General features: G+C 46.9%; 1 protein-coding gene across 1 annotated transcript in view; it reads right to left on the bottom strand.

The window, feature by feature from the left end:
* st8sia6 (ST8 alpha-N-acetyl-neuraminide alpha-2,8-sialyltransferase 6) overlaps positions 1-7852 on the bottom strand; it is a 40348-nt gene extending 32496 nt beyond the window's left edge. The window contains exon 1 of the mRNA XM_078424699.1: positions 7428-7852. Within this exon, the coding sequence (XP_078280825.1) occupies positions 7428-7522 (95 nt within the window). The 5' untranslated portion in view covers positions 7523-7852. The remainder of the gene's footprint in view (positions 1-7427) is intronic.
* Between the last annotated feature and the right edge of the window lie 9447 nt (positions 7853-17299).

Raw genomic sequence — 17299 nt, 5'->3', positions numbered from 1 at the left:
TATGGGGGAAAAGCAGGAGCGGGGTACTGATTTTGGATGATCAGCCATGATCATATTGAATGACAGTGCTGGCAAGAAGGGCCGAATGGCCTAATCCTGCACCTATAGTCTATGTTTCTATATATGGGATGGGATTTCTTCAGGTGCTCTGGTTTCCTCCCACATGCCATATATATATACATATATATTTCACAAAATGCTGGAGTAACTCAGCAGGTCAGGCAGCATCTCAGGAGAGAAGGAATGAGTCTGAAGAAGGGTCTCGACCCGAAACGTCACCCATTCCTTCTCTCCCGAGATGCTGCCTGACCTGCTGAGTTACTCCAGCATTTTGAGAAATAAATACCTTTGATTTGTACCAGTTATTTTCTTACAGCGCCCGTAGTCAGGATCGGACCCGGCTCTGGCGCTGTAAGGCAGCAACTCTACCGCCGTGCCGACCCAAATACTCTCTAAACCAAACTAAACATAGAACGACAGGCAGCTAATTATCCCCAGTGCTTGACAGGTACACGGTTTGGAAGGATGTGGGCAGTGATGGAAATGGGGGGGGGGGGGGGGGGGGGGGGGGGGGGGGGGGGGGGGGGGGGGGGGGGGGTGGCCAGGGGGACGGAGCTGGGGTTTAATGAGTACTGCAGAAAGATTCAGTCGTTTATCACTTTATTCAACTCGGACGAAACGATTTGCTAACTGCCACTGTTAGCACTTGTTAACAGCCAGTAGGTAACAGGTAGTAGTTATACAATGTGTCATCAATACATCGATCCACATTCCTCAGTAAATGTAATTGTGTGTTGACCATGTATTAATGACACCACGTTCCTTTGAATAAAATTCAAGGGAGAATTTCTTAAACTGACTGTCAGGGCGACCGGACCGCGGGCACGGCCTCAGGTAAAGTCACGTTATTTTATTATTCCACGTTATTTTATTTGCCGCTCTGCCGCTGTGCCTCAGTTGTTTCAGTTAAATTAGAATGGATGGGGAGAAAATTAAATAAGTAGTACCAATAGTTTTTTCCAGCCTAAATCGTGAGTGGTGAATATTTTATCGTGGGTGGTTTTATTTAGCAAAACAATAGTGCAAGCAGAAATATTTTATTATATATCACTATCAAATTTTATTATATATCGTTATCATAAGAAAATAACTGCAGATGCTGGTACAAACCGAAGGTATTTATTCACAAAATGCTGGAGCGACTCAGCGGGTCAGGCAGCATCTCCGGAGAGAAGGAATGGGCGACATTTCAGGTCGAGACCCTTCTTCAGTCTGAAGAAGGGTCTCGACCCGAAACGTCGCCCATTCCTTCTCTCCTGAGATGCTGCCTGACCTGCTGATTTACTCCAGCATTTTGTGAATATATCACTACCAAATGACAGTCAGAGAGTGGTGAAGGTGTGGAATTCTCTGCCTCAGAAGGCAGTGGAGGCCAGTTCGTTGGATGCTTTCAAGATAGAGCTGGATAGAGCTCTTAAGGATAGCGGAGTGAGGGGGTATGGGGAGAAGGCAGGAACAGGGTACTGATTGAGAGTGATCAGCCATGATCGCATTGAATGGCGGTGCTGGCTCGAAGGGCTGAATGGCCTACTCCTGCACCTATTGTCTATTGTCTAAATCACTATCAAATATCTATAAATTTCAGATTTGTGTACCCCTGTGAATATTAGCATACTGAGATACTTTGAAAGACAGCGTCTTCAGATCGATGAAGAAATAAATGATAATGAAAACACTCAGCCAGAAAAGAAGTCAAAATTACTTGAAAATGATCATGTAACTGATGCAGCTGTTTCGCCTGATGCTGCATGTGAAAGACATTTCAAAAGATATTGAACAATGTGATCTTCCAGACTGTCGGACACAAGAAATGTACTTAAACAAAAAAGAAAGAATATTCCTGGCTAATTGTTAAAAACAGAAAACTAGGATGTAGTGTAGGCAGCAAGTGTCATCTTGGACTTGAACGAACACAAGGAATTCATTTGTCTGGTGAGTGGTGCAGTGTTAATGTAGTAGGAGTGAGTGGTGACAAAGCAAAACAGTTCATGAGTTTAAGAAAAAAGATTTTTAAGCACAAAAATAGTGAAGCTCATATCAGATGCCAAAAAATCAATGAAACAGCTGGAAAAAAAAGCAATGGAAAATGTAGTGTATACGTCACTGAAAAAGGACGAAACAAAAACAGGTGGAGTTTTTACAACTGTATATAATATTGTACACAAAGGTAGGCCCTACACAGATATGTCTTCTGATATTGAACTGAAAGAAAGAAACGGCATCGACTTAGGTTACGTTCTACACTCTCGTAAGTCATGTGCAGATGTTTCTCACCACATAGGGAACCAGATGCGAAAGACAGTGGTGGAAAATATAATTTCAAAACAATCTAAAATGTCTATTATGATTGATGAATCTACTACTATTAATGGGAACACTGTTCTAGTAGTCTGCTTGAGAGCAGCAGTTGGTGAATCTTCCCAACCTATATCATTCTATTTTGACTTAGAACATATGAAACTTGGTGCAAATGCAAAATCAATGTATGATGGGCTTCTACGTTGTTTACAAAGAGGTGGTTTTTCAATTCAGTACCTAAAAGAAAATGTGATATCACTTGTAACTGATGGTGCATCAGTAATGTTAGGACGAAATGCAGGGGTTGCAAAACTATTTCTTGATTTCCCTAATGCAACTGTTTGGCACTGTGCCAGTCACAGGCTTGAACTCAGTGTAGGTGATGCTATAAATAAAGTTGCAGGTTTGAATCATTTTTGGATATTTTGTGACAAATTGTGTTCCTTATATCATAGGTCTTCTAAGAATCAGGATGATGTAACTGCATGTGCTGAAGCTCTTCACTGTCAACTGTTGAAAATTGGTCGTGCTTTCAGTGTGAGATGGGTTGCTTCGTCTTACCGAACTGTAAAGGCAATGTGGCAGTCTTATAAAGCTATTTGGGAGCATTTTGGAAAAGCACGCTCTGATGCTTCAAGATCGAGTGCAGAGAGAGCAAAGTACGAGGGGCTGAAAAAAGTATTAGAGTCATCAGCTTTCCTAAATAATTTGGGCTTGTTGATGGACAGTTTGCTAGAGTTGTCTGAACTGTCACTTGAACTGAAGAACCGAAATTGTGCATTAAAGCACATGAGGAAATTAAACAAACTATCAAGGTTCTTGAATGTCAAATAGAAAAGTTAGGAACATTTTATACTCGTGGAGAAAGCAACAAGCCAGATGATATTTAATGGAATAAATAGAACAAGGGGTCACAGTTTAAGGATAAGGGAGTAGTCTTTTAGGACCGAGATGAGAATGGTTTTTTTCACACAGAGTGGTAAATCTGTGGAATTCTCTGGCACAGAGGGTAGTTGAGGCCAGTTCATTGGCTATATTGAAGAGGGAGTTAGATGTGGCCCTTGTGGCTAAAGGGATCAGGGGGTATGGAGAGAAGGCAGGTACGGGATACTGAGTTGGATGATCAGCCATGATCATATTGAATGGCCGATGGCCTACTCCTGCACCTACTTTCTATGTTTTTAAATTTGAGAGCTGGTAAAGTACCTACTATACATAGACAACAGTTTTTGAGGAGTTTGGTCAATAATATGAAATCCAGGCTGCTTGAATCTACAACAACTTCCAATGATAAATGTAAAAAGTTAACAAACAAGTCGAAATATTTAGATATCAACAATATTCCAGAAGATTCACTTTTGACCTTTGGGGATAATGATGTAGAAGAAATGGCAGAACATTTTGGCTTAAATGGTCAGCTTTGTGTCAGAGCCTTCAGGGAATTCAAGGAATCTAAAGGGAAGATAGTTTCTGCAGATTTTCAGCAGCTGGTAACGGCTGTAAATACAATTCCGGTATCGACGGCAGAATGTGAAAGGATTTCTGCATGTCACCACAACGAGCAAGACTTCAAACTGATCATCTCTCAACTCTTCTATTTGGTGGGACCTCCTCTGTTAAAATTCAACCCCGAAGAATATGTGAGGACATGGCTTCTTAGTGGCAGAAGGCGTGCTGAAGAAACGGCATGCAGAAAGAAAGAGGAGGTGACAGAAAAAAATGGAGATTATATACCATTATGGAACATTTTGTAATGTAAACAGAGAGAGAGAGAGAGAGAGAGAGAGATGCCAGAAAGCAGCCATGACATATAATACACAATAAACGATATTATAAATGCACAGTAAACAAGTTATGCATTCTTGTACTCTGACATGGGTATGACCGCACATAAACCCCTCCCCCCTTCCTTCCCAAACTCAGCCACATGGACCTTAGAGAACCCCTAGTTCCTAAAACCACTAGTCCCACCAGTATCATTGGATGTGGGCCAAACGCAGGCAGATGGGACTAGTGGAAACAGGACATTGTGGTCGGCGTGAGCAAGTAGGGGCTGTTTCTACGCTGTCTGACTCTATGACTCAACACTAAACCCTTTACAAGACAAGGTAGTTCCCAGAAAACAAGTTGCTTAATTCTGCGTCGGAAAGAACTGCAGATGCTGGTTTAAATCAAAGGTGGACACAAAATGCTAGGGTAACTCAGCGGGACAGGCAGCATCTCTGGAGAGAAGGAATGGGCGATGTTTCGTGTCGGAACCCAGCAGTCTGAAGAAGGGTCTCGACCCGAAACGTCACCCACTCCTTCTCTCCAGAGATGCTGCCCGTCCCACTGAGTTACTCCAGCATTTTGTGTCTACCGTGCCCAATTAAAGTCACGGTACAGAAACAGGCCCTTCGGCCTAACTCATCCATGCTGACCACATTTTTCTGGCCCAGTGAGAAATTACTTGGTCAAATGATTTCCGGTCGTCCTGATGATAAAGTCAAGATCTAATTACAGTAACTCATCACTGCAAATATCCCACAGTAAGTTCTCTGTAAGGAAATAGACGTTCTCAATTCCCGCGCCCTTTATTTTAGTTTAAAGATACAGCATGGACTGGGGCCCTTCGGCCCATCGAGTCCACCCTGACCCATACGCAGAAGTAAAAACAAGGAACTGCACATGCTGCTTTACCCAACAGGACACAAAATGCACAGATAACTCAGCGGGTCAGGCAGCATCTCTGGAGATGAAATGTTAAACAAAATGAACCGCAGATGCTGGTTTATACCAGAAACACAAAATGGCAGGGCATCTCAGTGAGTCAGGCAGCATCTCTGGAGATCACAATCACAATAATACTTTATCAGCCTAGTATGTTTTGCAACATACGAGGAACCTCGTTTGCCGTACAGTCATAACACTAAAAAGCAACAGGACACGCAAAACACATTTTAACATGAACATCCACGACCGTGACTCCTCCACATTTCTCACTGTGATCTCACATAAATGGATTGGTGACGTTTCGGGTCGGGACCCTTCGTCAGACTGATTGTAGGGGGTGGGGGGGGGGGGGGGGGGGGGGGGAGGGAGGGGAGGGGGGGGAGGGAGGGGAGGGGGGAGCAGGGCCGGCAACAGATAGCATCGGGCAGGGTGGCTCTGATGACTGCAGATGCTGGTACAAATCAAAGGTATTTATTCACAAAAATGCTGGAGTAACTCAGCGGGTCAGGCAGCATCTCGGGAGAGAAGGAATGGGTGACGTTTCGGGTCGAGACCCTTCTTCAGACTGATGACCAGTTGTTGGCTGAGAACGGTGTGATCCCAAGAGGGACACGCCTTTGCAGCTCGCTGAAACCAAGCGCAGGCTCGGCGATCGCTTCGCTGAACACCTCCGCTCAGTCCGTCTCAACCAACCTGATCTCCCGGTGGCTCAGCACTTCAACTCCCACTCCCATTCCCAGTCTGACCTTTCTGTCCTGGGCCTCCTCCATTGCCAGAGGGCAAATTGGAGGAACAGCACCTCATATTTCGCTAGGGCAGCTCACACCCCAGCGGTATGAACATTGACTTCTCCAACTTCAGGTAGCCCCTGCTTCCCCTCTCTCTCTCTCCCATTCCCCCTTCCCAGTTCTCCCACTAGTCTTCCTGTCTCCGACAACATCCTATCTTTGTCCCTCCCCCTGACATCGTCACTCAGCGGGTCATGTAGCATCTGGGGAGGGGAATAGACAAGGCCACGTCTTGGGTCTTTTTTTTTCTTCCTGTGTGTTAACCAGCATCTGCAGTTCCTCGTTTGTACATCTCTGGAGAACATGATTAGGTCAAGAGTGTTTTATTGTCATATGTCCCAGATGACTGAAGACAGACACAAAATGCTGGAGTAACTCAGCATCTCTGGAGAGAAGGAATAGGCGATGTTATTGGAGTTAGGGTCCTTCTTCAGACCCACCTAGTTACGCCGGCATTCTGTTCCCTTTTTCTGCATGACAGCATCTGCGATTCCTTTGTGTCTGGTTTCATTATTACTCTGCCTCTTGCCTTCGAAGCCTAGACTTTAAAGTCTAAAGTAGAACATTCTAGAGGAGCAAATCTCCCTAAGATAGTCTGGAGAAGGGTCTCAGCCCTGATCCTCCTTTCCAGAGATGCTGCCCGACCCGATGAGTTACTCCAGCATTTAGCATCTGCAATCCAGCATCTGCAGTTCCTTACTACACATTTCGTATCGTTACATAGCAGTTGTGCTGCTGGAAGTGAGAATTTAATTGCCCTGTTTTTAATGACAATAAAACAGTCTGAAGAAGGGTCTGGACCCAGAAACGTCACCCATTCCTTCTCTCCAGAGATACTGCCTGTCCTGTCCCGCTGAGTTACTCCAGCACTTTGTGTCTACCTTCCATTTAACCCAGCAGCATCTGCAGTTCTTTCCTGCAGCTCTGGACCCTGGCTTGGGGTTGGGTGTGAAGAAGGGTCCCGACCTAGAAACAAAAAAGGTCCAATTTGCCACCGCAGATGCTGCCCGATCTGCTGAGAGATCGATCACCCGGTAACCAACCGTGCGTTTTTTGCTGGCTCTGTATGTTACACGCCATCTGTGCCTGTTTGTTTGTTTGTTTGTTACCCCTTGTGTCGAGCAAACAGAGAGAGAGATCGCTCGCATCTCACACCACACACACACACACACAAATACACCCACACACAAATACACCCACACACAAATACACCCACACACAAATACACCCACACACACACAAACACCCACCCACACACACACACAACACACCCACATACAAACACACCCACACACAAACACACACCCACACACAACAAACACACACATACACACACAAACACCCACCCACACCCACACACACAACACACCCACCCACACACACGCACAACACACACACACACCCGCACAACACACACACACTCACCCACCCACACACCTACACACACACACCCACACAAACACACACTTACATACACACCCACACAAACAGTGCGACAAACAACAGGCAGGGGGATACCTCGCCTCCCAACCCCCAAGACAACAGACCCATCACATTCCCCCAACCTACCTGTAATCCAACGAGTCAAGATGCATTATCCCCAGCAGAAATATGAACACTGCGCAGACCGCCAGTATCCTCCTGAAGGAACATGTTGGAGCCATGCCGGCCACAGATTTAGCTGATTCTAATTAAAGGTGATTTTTGATTGATTTTTTTTTGTTTTCTCTCTCTCTCTTACCCCCCTCCTCTTCTCTACAGACGGCCGAGGATCACAGAAGCCTAATAATAATTCATTGGGTACGTTTCCAATGTGTTGTTGTTGTTGAAATTACGGTGAAATCGAGAGTTTGCATTTGCTACATGAAACTGCAACTGTGCAACGCGCCGGCCATACCCTTGTGAGAGAGCTCAACCGAGCAAGCAGTCTCAGAGTCTCTCTCTCTCTCTCTCTCTCTCTCTCTCTCTCCCTCTCCCCCTCCCCCTCCCCCTCTCTCTCTCCCCCTCCCCCTCTCCCCCCCCTCTCTCTCTCCCTCCCTCCCTCTGTTTCTTTTTTTTTTCCTAATCAGATGTGCAGCACTTTGGTCAACGTGGGTTGTTTTTAAATGTGTTATACAAATAAAATTGACTTGACTTGACTCTCTCTCTCTCACTCCCTCTCTCCCTCTCTCTCACTCCCTCTCTCTCCCTCTCTCTCTCACTCCCTCCCTCTCTCACTCCCTCTCTCTCTCTCTCACTCCCTCCCTCCCTCTCTCTCTCATTCCCTCCCTCCCTCCCTCTCTCTCCCTCCCTCCCTCTCTCTCCCTCCCTCTCCCTCTCTCACTCCCTCTCTCTCTCACTCCCTCCCTCCCTCCCTCCCTCTCTCACTCCCTCCCTCCCTCTCTCACTCCCTCCCTCCCTCCCTCCCTCTCTCCCTCTCTCTCCCTCTCTCTCCCTCTCTCTCTCACTCCCTCCCTCTCTCACTCCCCCTCTCTCTCTCACTCCCTCCCTCCCTCTCTCCCTCTCTCTCACACTCACTTCTGCGCACCGTTCTCCCCCAGACCGCCCCCCTTCAATGCCATCCCTGCCCTCCCCCTGCGTAAATTCAAAGCACAAAGCAAGGCTGAATCTTAATCCAGTCTTGTTTCACCGCAGGTTGGAGAAACAATCTTATTATTTGTTGTGTGTGTGTGTGTGTGTGTTTCGCCTGATGCTCCTTGTCTCCAGAGATAGCAAAACAACAAGCCCAGGAATTAATCTCCCCCCCCCCCCCCCTCCTTTAGCCGCAGTTCATCTGTGTGCGTCTACTTGGATTTCTCAGCAAGGTCGATGGACTGATAGACGAGGTTCCACCTAATGGTTGAGCAGGGAAGGCAAGGCAAGGCTTCTGCCTCTGATCTCCCACTCCCCTCCCTGCAACCAATTGCGTTGTTTAAGGAGGGACTTCCTATCTCTTCAGAAAATCAAATGGATTTATTCACAAAATGCTGGAGTAACTCAGCAGGTCAGGCAGCATCTCGAGAGAGAAGGAATGGGTGACGTTCAGGGTCGAGACCCTTCTTCAGACTCCGTCTCTCCCTCCCTCCCTCCCTCTCTCTCCCTCTCCCTCCTTCCCTCTCTCCCTCCCTCTCACACACACTCTGAAGAAGGGTCTCGACCCGAAACGTCACCGATTCCTTCTCTCTCTTGAGATGCTGCCTGACCTGCTGAGTTACTTCAGCATTTTGTGAATAAATCCATTTGTACCAGCATCTGCAGTTATTTTCTTATAATCAAATGGATTTGCTGTTTCCAAGCCCCGGGGGAGGTGTGATGCTGCTATTTACTGTACACGGTCTTCACTGGCAAGCTGCTTTCATTCTGAGTTGGAGCTGCAAGCGGCGAATGGGCTAGCACAAGGAACCGCAGGCGCTGGGATTTTGGGGGCAAAACTCAAAAAAGTGCCGGAGGAATCCTCCTAGAGGGTGAACCGTGCCTTATTGCCCTAGATAGAACAATAACATTCTTACTTGCCAACAGAATTCAACAACAGAATACAATAACATTCTTACTCGCAGCAGCACAACAGAAATATGTTGAGGGGTTATGGGGAGAAGGCAGGAGAATGGGGTTGGGAGGGAGAAAAAGATAGATCAGTCTGAAGATGGGTCTCGGTCACCCATTCCTTCTCTCTCCAGAGATGCTGCCTGTCCTGCATTTTGTGTCTACCAGCATTTTGTGTCTACCTTCGATAGATCAGCCGGTAGACTTGATGGGCCGAATGGCCTAATTCTGCTCCTATCACCTATGACATGATGTAAACATAGTGCACTGTAAAAAACCTAATAAATGAGAGGGAAAAGAAGTCCGGTGGGTATATATACATATATACACACATGTGCATGCATACATACAAGATAGACACAAAATGCAGGAGTAACTCAGCATAGAAGGTTACCTCTGGATAGAAGGAATGGGCAATGTTTCGGATCGAGACCAGGTCTGAGGAAGGTGCCTCGACCCGAAACGTCACCCATTCCTTCCCTCCAGAGATGCTGCCTGTCCTGTTGAGTTACTCCAGCATTTTCTGCCTTCGGTGTAAACCGGCATCTGCAGTTCCTTCCGAAACATACGTACGCATATCAACATATACGGTATACATCTAAACTAAACTAAATTTACACTTATACCAAGCCAATCAGCCTACAAACCCGCACGTCTTTGGAGTGTGGGAGATAACCGGAGCACCCGGAGGAAAATCCACGCGATTCACGGGGAGAACGTACAAACTCCGTACAGACAAGTGCCCTGTAGTCAGGAGCGAACCCGGGTCTCTGGCGCTGTGAGGCAGCAACTCTACCGCTGCGCCACCCTGAGGTGAGAGGGGCAAAGTTTACAGGAGATTTATGGGGCAAGTTTTTTTTTTTACAGAACCCCCTGTCAAAGATTGTTGGTGGGGGAACATACCACAGTGGCATTTATGAGGCTTTTGGATAGGCACATTGGTGTGCAAGGAATGGAAGGATATCAATCATGTGCAAGCAGATGAGATTAGTTTAATCTGGACCATACTCGACATTCATGAAATTGTGGGCCGAAGAACCTGTTCTTGTGCTGTACTGTTCTCATGAGTTCCAGGAGCAAAATTAAGTTATTCGTCCATCAAATATACCCCACTATTTAATCATGGCTGATCTATCTTTCCGTCTCAACCCCATTCCCCTGCCTTCTCCTCATAACCTCTGACACCCGCACTAATCAGGAATCTATTTTTCTATCTATTTATCTATCTAGCTATCAAAAATCTGTCAATCTCCGCCACAAACATATCCACTGACTTGGCCTCCACAGCCATCTGTGGAGATGAATTCCACAGATTCAACACGGCACGTTGGCGCAGCGGTAGAGTTGCTGCCTTACAGCGAATGCAGCGCCAGAGACTCGGGTTCAATCCTGACTACGGGCGCCGTCTGCACGGAGTTTGTACGTTCTCCCCTTGACCTGCGTGGGTTTTCTCCGAGATCTTCGGTTTCCTCCCACACTCCAAAGACGCACAGGTATGTAGGTTAATTGACTGGGAAAAATGTAAAAATTGTCCCTAGTGGGTGTAGGATAGTGTTAATGTGCGGGGATCGCTGGGCGGCGCAGACTCGGTGGGCCGAAGGGCCTGTTTCCGCGCTGTATCTAAAAAGAAAACACCTTCTAATGAAAGAAATTCCTCATCTCCTTTTTAAAGGTACGTCCTTTTATTCTGAGGCTGTGGCCTCTAGTCCTAGACTCTCCCACTGGTGGGTACATCCTCTCCACATCCACTCTATCCAGGTCTTTCACTGTTCTGTGTAAGACCTGTGCCAAACATGATGCCAAGATCAACTAATCTCTTCTGCCTGCACATGATCCGTATCCATCCATTCCCTGCATTTCCACGTGCCTTTCATGGAAACATAGACAATAGGTGCAGGAGGAGGCCATTTGGCCCTTCGAGCCAGCACCGCCATTCAATATGATCATGGATGATCATCCTAAATCAAAGGTATTTATTTCACAAAATGCTGGAGTAACTCAGCAGGTCAGGCAACATCTCAGGAGAGAAGGAATGGGTGACGTTTCGGGTCAAGACCCTACTTCAGTCTGACCCAAAACGTCACCCATTCCTTCTCTCCTGAGATGCTGCCTGACCTGCTGAGTTACTCCAGCATTTGGTGAAATAAATACCATCGATTTGTACCAGCATCTGTGGTTATTTTCTTACACTATCATCCTAAATCAGTAGCCCATTTTTCCCCACATCCCTTGATTTTGTTCGCCCTAAGAGCTAAATCTAACTCTCTCTTGAAAACATCCAGTGAATTGTCCTCCACTGCCTTCTGTGGCAGAAAATTCCACAGATTCACAACTCTCTGGGTGAAAATACATCCTTAGTTTTTGAGATAAATACAAAAAGCTGGAGTAACTCTGCGGGCCAGACAGCATCTCTGAAGAAAAGGAATAGGTGACGTTTCAGGTCTTCAGACTGAGAGTCGGGGGAAAGGGAAACGAGAGACATAGACGGTGAAAGAATCGTGGAAAGAAATTGTTCTGGAATCTGGTATCGTCTCCTTCTGAGCTCGAGTACCTTCAACCTGACAGGGGAGGGGAGATAAAGGAATGACCTTCTCAGTGGTCTTTGATGAGTGGTTTGGCTCTTCTGCCAGTGAAGTGTTTGGGGGGGAGTCACGATGAAGTAAATGAAGTCACAATGAGAAAATAAAACGAGTTCCTGAGACTTGAAACAGTAATACAGGTTAATGAAAGATGTGAAGAATTCTGGATAATGTGATTTAGAACTTTTGGGATGTCTGGAAGAATAAATCAGTGCAGTGAATCTTACACCAGGCGGCAGGGCGAAGCAGCGTTAGAGTTGCTGCCTCACATCGGCAGAGACTCGGCTTCCATCCTTACCTCGGGTGCTGTCTGTGTGGAGTTTGCACGTTCTCCCTGCAATAAGCATTTTTGAAAGGCCGTTTATGATGCGTGAACTTTTTAAAAGAAACCAAAAGTGCCGGAGTAACTCAGCGGGTCACACCCAGCCCCTGTGACCAAACTGTGGCGTAACCATGGTTCAATACCAATCCCATAGAACTTTTAAGTCCCTCCAGAGAAAGAATGGAGAGCAATTTGCACCACAGAGGATGGTGGTGTTTTTCACGCTGCAAAAGGAGGTCAATTGAGACTCAGCCAACAAAGTAATGGGACATCTGGCAGGAAGGAGGGCGGAAGTTCCCGGGCCCACCATTCTGCAGTTGCCCTCATCGCTCTCCCTCCAGCAAAAGCAGATTGACCCCCCCAGTTTGCCCGAGTAACTTACTCACGTCAAGGCAACAGCACAATTGGGCTGAATCATTCGAGCTTCCTTGCAGTTGCTGAATAACAATTATTAACCAGATCATTTAGCAAGCACAAGGAAGCTTGAATGAGCTGTGGGGGGCCAAGCACTGACAATGTGGCATTGTTGGATAATGATAGGAAGTGGTAGAGTACCTCTGAATTGAATATTGAATTGAATTGAATTGAAAACATTTTTATTAACCAAGTTATGTACACATACTTGGTTGCCCAGCTCGCAAGTAACAACACGGGCATACAGAAAACAATGAAGAATAAAACATAAAACATTAAAACATTAAGAATAAAACATAGTTTAAACATGTGAAGAATGAAATAAAATATCAGAGCAAAAGGAGGCTGCAGATTTTTGGTTGCATTGTATATTTTTTTCGTTTTTTAAAAAAGATTTAGAGATACGGCGCGGAAACAGGCGTCCGCGCCGCCCAGCGATCCCCGCACATTAACACGATCCTACACACACGAGGGACAATTTTTACATTTTACCCAGTCAATTCACCGACATACCTGTACGTCTTTGGAGTGTGGGAGGAAACCGAAGATCTCGGAGAAAACCCACGCAGGTCACGGGGAGAACGTACAAACTCCGTACAGACGGCGCCCGTAGTCGGGATCGAACCTGAGTGTCCGGCGCTGCATTTGCTGTAAGGCAGCAACTCTACCGCTGCGCCACCGTGCCGCCCTATATTGTCCAACTCCAGTACTATTAACGATACAGAAACCGATCTGCCTAGCCACTCCTAATGTGCGTGTGGCCTCCTCCACTGCAAGTGTGAGGCCACACATACATTGAAGGAACAGCACCTCGTATTTCGCTTGGGTTGCTTAGTATGACGTTGAATTCTCAAATTTAAGGTAACTTATCCAAATTCTACCCCCCCCCCCCCTCCCCTTCCACTAAAAGCTGGTTAACCAGTTCTGTAATTTGTAACTGTGCATCGTCCTTGGGATCAATAGACAATAGGCGCAGGAGGAGGCCATTCGGCCCTTTGAGCCAGCACCGCGATTCACTGTGATCATGGCTGATCATTCACAATCAGTACCCCGTTCCTGCCCTCTCCCCATATGCCTTGAATCCGCTATCTTTAAGAGCTCTGTCTAACTCTCTCTTCAAAGCATCCAGAGAATCGGCCTCCACTGCCTTCTGAGGCAAAGAATTCCACAGCTTCACAACTCTCTGGGCGAAAAAGTTTTTCCTCATCTCCGTTCTAAATGGCCTACCCCTTATTCTTAAACTGTGGCCCCTGGTTCTGGACTCCCACAACATCAGGAACATGTTTCTTGCCTCCAGCATGTCCAATCCCTTAATAATCTTATATGTTTCAATAAGATCCCCTCTCATCCTTCTAAATTCCAGTGTATACAAGCCCAGTCGCTCCATTCTTTCAACATATGACAGTCCCGCCATCCCGGGAATTAACCTCATGAACCTACGCTGCACTCCCTCAATAGCAAGAATGTCCTTCCTCAAATTTGGAGACCAAAACTGCACACAGTACTCCAGGTGCAGTCTCACCAGGGCCCTGTACAACTGCAGAAGGACCTCTTTGCCACTATACTCAACTCCTCTTGTTATGAAGGCCAACATGCCATTAGCTTTCTACTGTCCCTAACCAACAATCGGTCTATTAGAGCCACCCTGTCTGTCTGAGGTCATCTGTAGCCAGACCTGATCCATGTCTTGTCTCGCTTCTAGTTCCCCAACCCCCCCCCCCCCCCCCTCCACCCCACAATCAGTCTGAAGAAGGGTCCCAACCCAAACGTCCCCGATCCACTTTCTCCAGAGATGCTGCCTGACCCGCTGAGTAACTCCAGCACTTTTGGTTTTGCCTTTAGTTTAGTTTTGAGATACAACGTGGAAACAGGCCCTTCGGCCCACCGAGTCCACGCCGACCAGTGATCAGCCGTATACTAGTTTTATCCGACACACTAGGAACAATTTACAGAAGCCAATTAACCTACAAACTTGCACGTCTTTGGGATGTGGGAGGAAATCGTAGCACTCGGAGAAAACCCAAGCGGTCACGGGGGAAACGTACAAACTTCATACAGACCCGAGGTCAGGATCGAACCCGGGTCCTTGACGCTGTGAGGCGGCAGTTTTACCTGCTGCGCCACCGTGCCACGACTAAAGATTTCACGTCTATCTTTAGTATAAACCAGCATCTGCAGTTCAATTTTATTATATTACCTATCCATGTTCTCCAGAGATGCTGCCTATCCTGCTACGTTACTCCACGCACTATGCGTCCATTTTTGTAAACCAGCATCTGCAATTGTTAGTTTATACTGGACCAATATTCTGGTTGAGTTCCCTTAAAGGTTTAGATTTTGCTTTAAACTTATTCAGGGTGGCACAACTGGTCGAGCTGCTGCCTCACAGTGCCGGAGGGCCAGGTTCAGTCGCGATCTCGGGTGCTGTGTGTGTGGAGTTTTCACGTTCGGCCTGTGCCCACGTGGGTTTTCTGCCCCGTCCTAAAGTGGGTTTGGAGGTTGAAAGGCTTCTGTAAATTCCCACACTCCCACTAGTGCGTAGGGAGAAGGTAACATTATACCAGTGCAACTGGAAGGAATCTGTAAGCCGAAGGGATTATTTGCATGCTGCATTTCAATACAATGCAATTGGGCGCAGCGGTAGAGTTGCTGCCTTACAGCGCCAGAGACCCGGGTTTGATCCTGACTACGGGTTCTGTCTGGACCGAGTTTGTACGTTCTCCCCGTGACCTGCGTGGGTTTTCTCCGAGACCTCCGGTTTCCTCCCACGCTCCAGACATACGCTCCAGGTTAATTGGTTTGGTAAAATTGTAAGTTGTTCCTAGTGTGCGTGGGATAGCGTTAGTGTGCAGGGATCGCTGGTCGGTGCGGACTGGGTGAGTCGAAGGGCCTGTTTCAGTGCTGTATTTCTAGACCAAACTAATTCTTCTTAAAAAGCCAACCATTCCTTTCCTGTCTTACCATCAAATGTAGGTTACCGGTCTACAATTTATGGCTTTGTGGTTTATTTTATTCAGAGTGAAGACCCTGGTTTCAGATAGACCTAAATTACTTCAAACATTTATACAAAATGTTATCTGCCACTCTTCCCCATAGGCCACCTTTGACCAGATCATCAATTTTAACGTCGCATAAAAGATCTTAAATAGTCAGTTCCCTTGGTGCTTCTAAACACACTGATCTGGAAAAACATCTCTCAAACACTCCAAGGATTCATCTTCCATACCACAGTTCCTTTGGTTTGCTTAATACATAGATCAAAGCCCCCTGTGGCTACTGTACTAACCTTGCTAGAATTGCTGATTTATAGTACGCCCCATTATGTGTTTGGGGTCTGTATAGATTCCAATGATTTCTGCCTCATGCACCACCCAAATATCAACAGTGAACCCTCGTTTTTACAGACCTCCTTATAAAGGATCTTGGTTTTAGGTTAGTTTAGATACAGCGCGGAAACAGGCACTTCAGCCCACCGAGTCCACGCCGACCAGGGATCCCTCCACACTTACACTGGAGCGACTCGGCTTGTATACACTGGAATTTAGGAGGATGAGAGGAGATCTTTTCGAAACGTATAAGATTATTAAGGGGTTGGACACGTTAGAGGCTGGAAACACGTTCCCAATGTTGGGGGAGTCCAGAACAAGGGGCCACAGTTTAAGAATAAGGGGCAGGCCATTTAGAACTGAGATGAGGAAAAACTTTTTCAGTCAGAGAGTTGTGAATCTGTGGAATTCTCTGCCTCAGAAGGCAGTGGAGGCCAATTCTCTGAATGCATTCAAGAGAGAGCTAGATAGAGCTCTTAAGGATAGCGGAATCAGGGGGTATGGGGAGAAGGCAGGAACGGGGTACTGATTGAGAATGATCAGCCATGATCACATTGAATGGCAGTGCTGGCTCGAAGGGCCAAATGGCCTCCTCCTGCACCTATTGTCTACTATCCTACACACACTAGGGACAATTTAACATTTAGAAAAAGCCAATTAACCTGCAAACCTGTACGTCTTTGGAGTGTGGGAGGGAACAGAAGATCTCGGAAAAAACCCAGGCAGGTCACGGGGAGAACGTACAAACTCAATAGAGAAAGCACCTGTAGTCAGGATCGAACCCGGGTCTCCGGCGCTGCAAGGCAGCAACTCTACCGCTTTGGCGCCCTACAGCGGACTGATCTGCCAACCTTCATGTCCAGGCTGGGTTGCCAAAGCCACCCTAACCCTTCTGGGTATCTGCCATCCCAGCCACGACCACACCGACCTCTCCTAGGCCAAGCCTGCTGTCGTGGTAACCTCCTCCACCACCACGGTCACCTCTTACCTGCACTCTGGCTACCCACGAAAAATGACTCCGCCTACTCTCACCTATCTCCCGGCCACTAGCAAGCCAGGGCCGTCAACGCACCTGGATTCCAGCTCTTTATGGACCGCGAGTCTGAAGAGTGATCTGCCCCTGAGATGTAACCTATTCATGTTCTCCAGAGATGCTGCTTGACCCGCTGAGTTACTCCAGCACTTTGTCCCCTTTTGTGTATTAACCAGCAACTGCAGTCGGCTTTCCTAGTCAAACCGCATGTCAAAAACCTCGGCATGATATTTGACTCTGCATTA

This window comes from Rhinoraja longicauda, chromosome 29 (assembly GCF_053455715.1).
Source record: "Rhinoraja longicauda isolate Sanriku21f chromosome 29, sRhiLon1.1, whole genome shotgun sequence".
NCBI lineage: Eukaryota > Metazoa > Chordata > Chondrichthyes > Rajiformes > Arhynchobatidae > Rhinoraja > Rhinoraja longicauda.
This window is presented reverse-complemented; position numbering and strand designations above follow the sequence as displayed.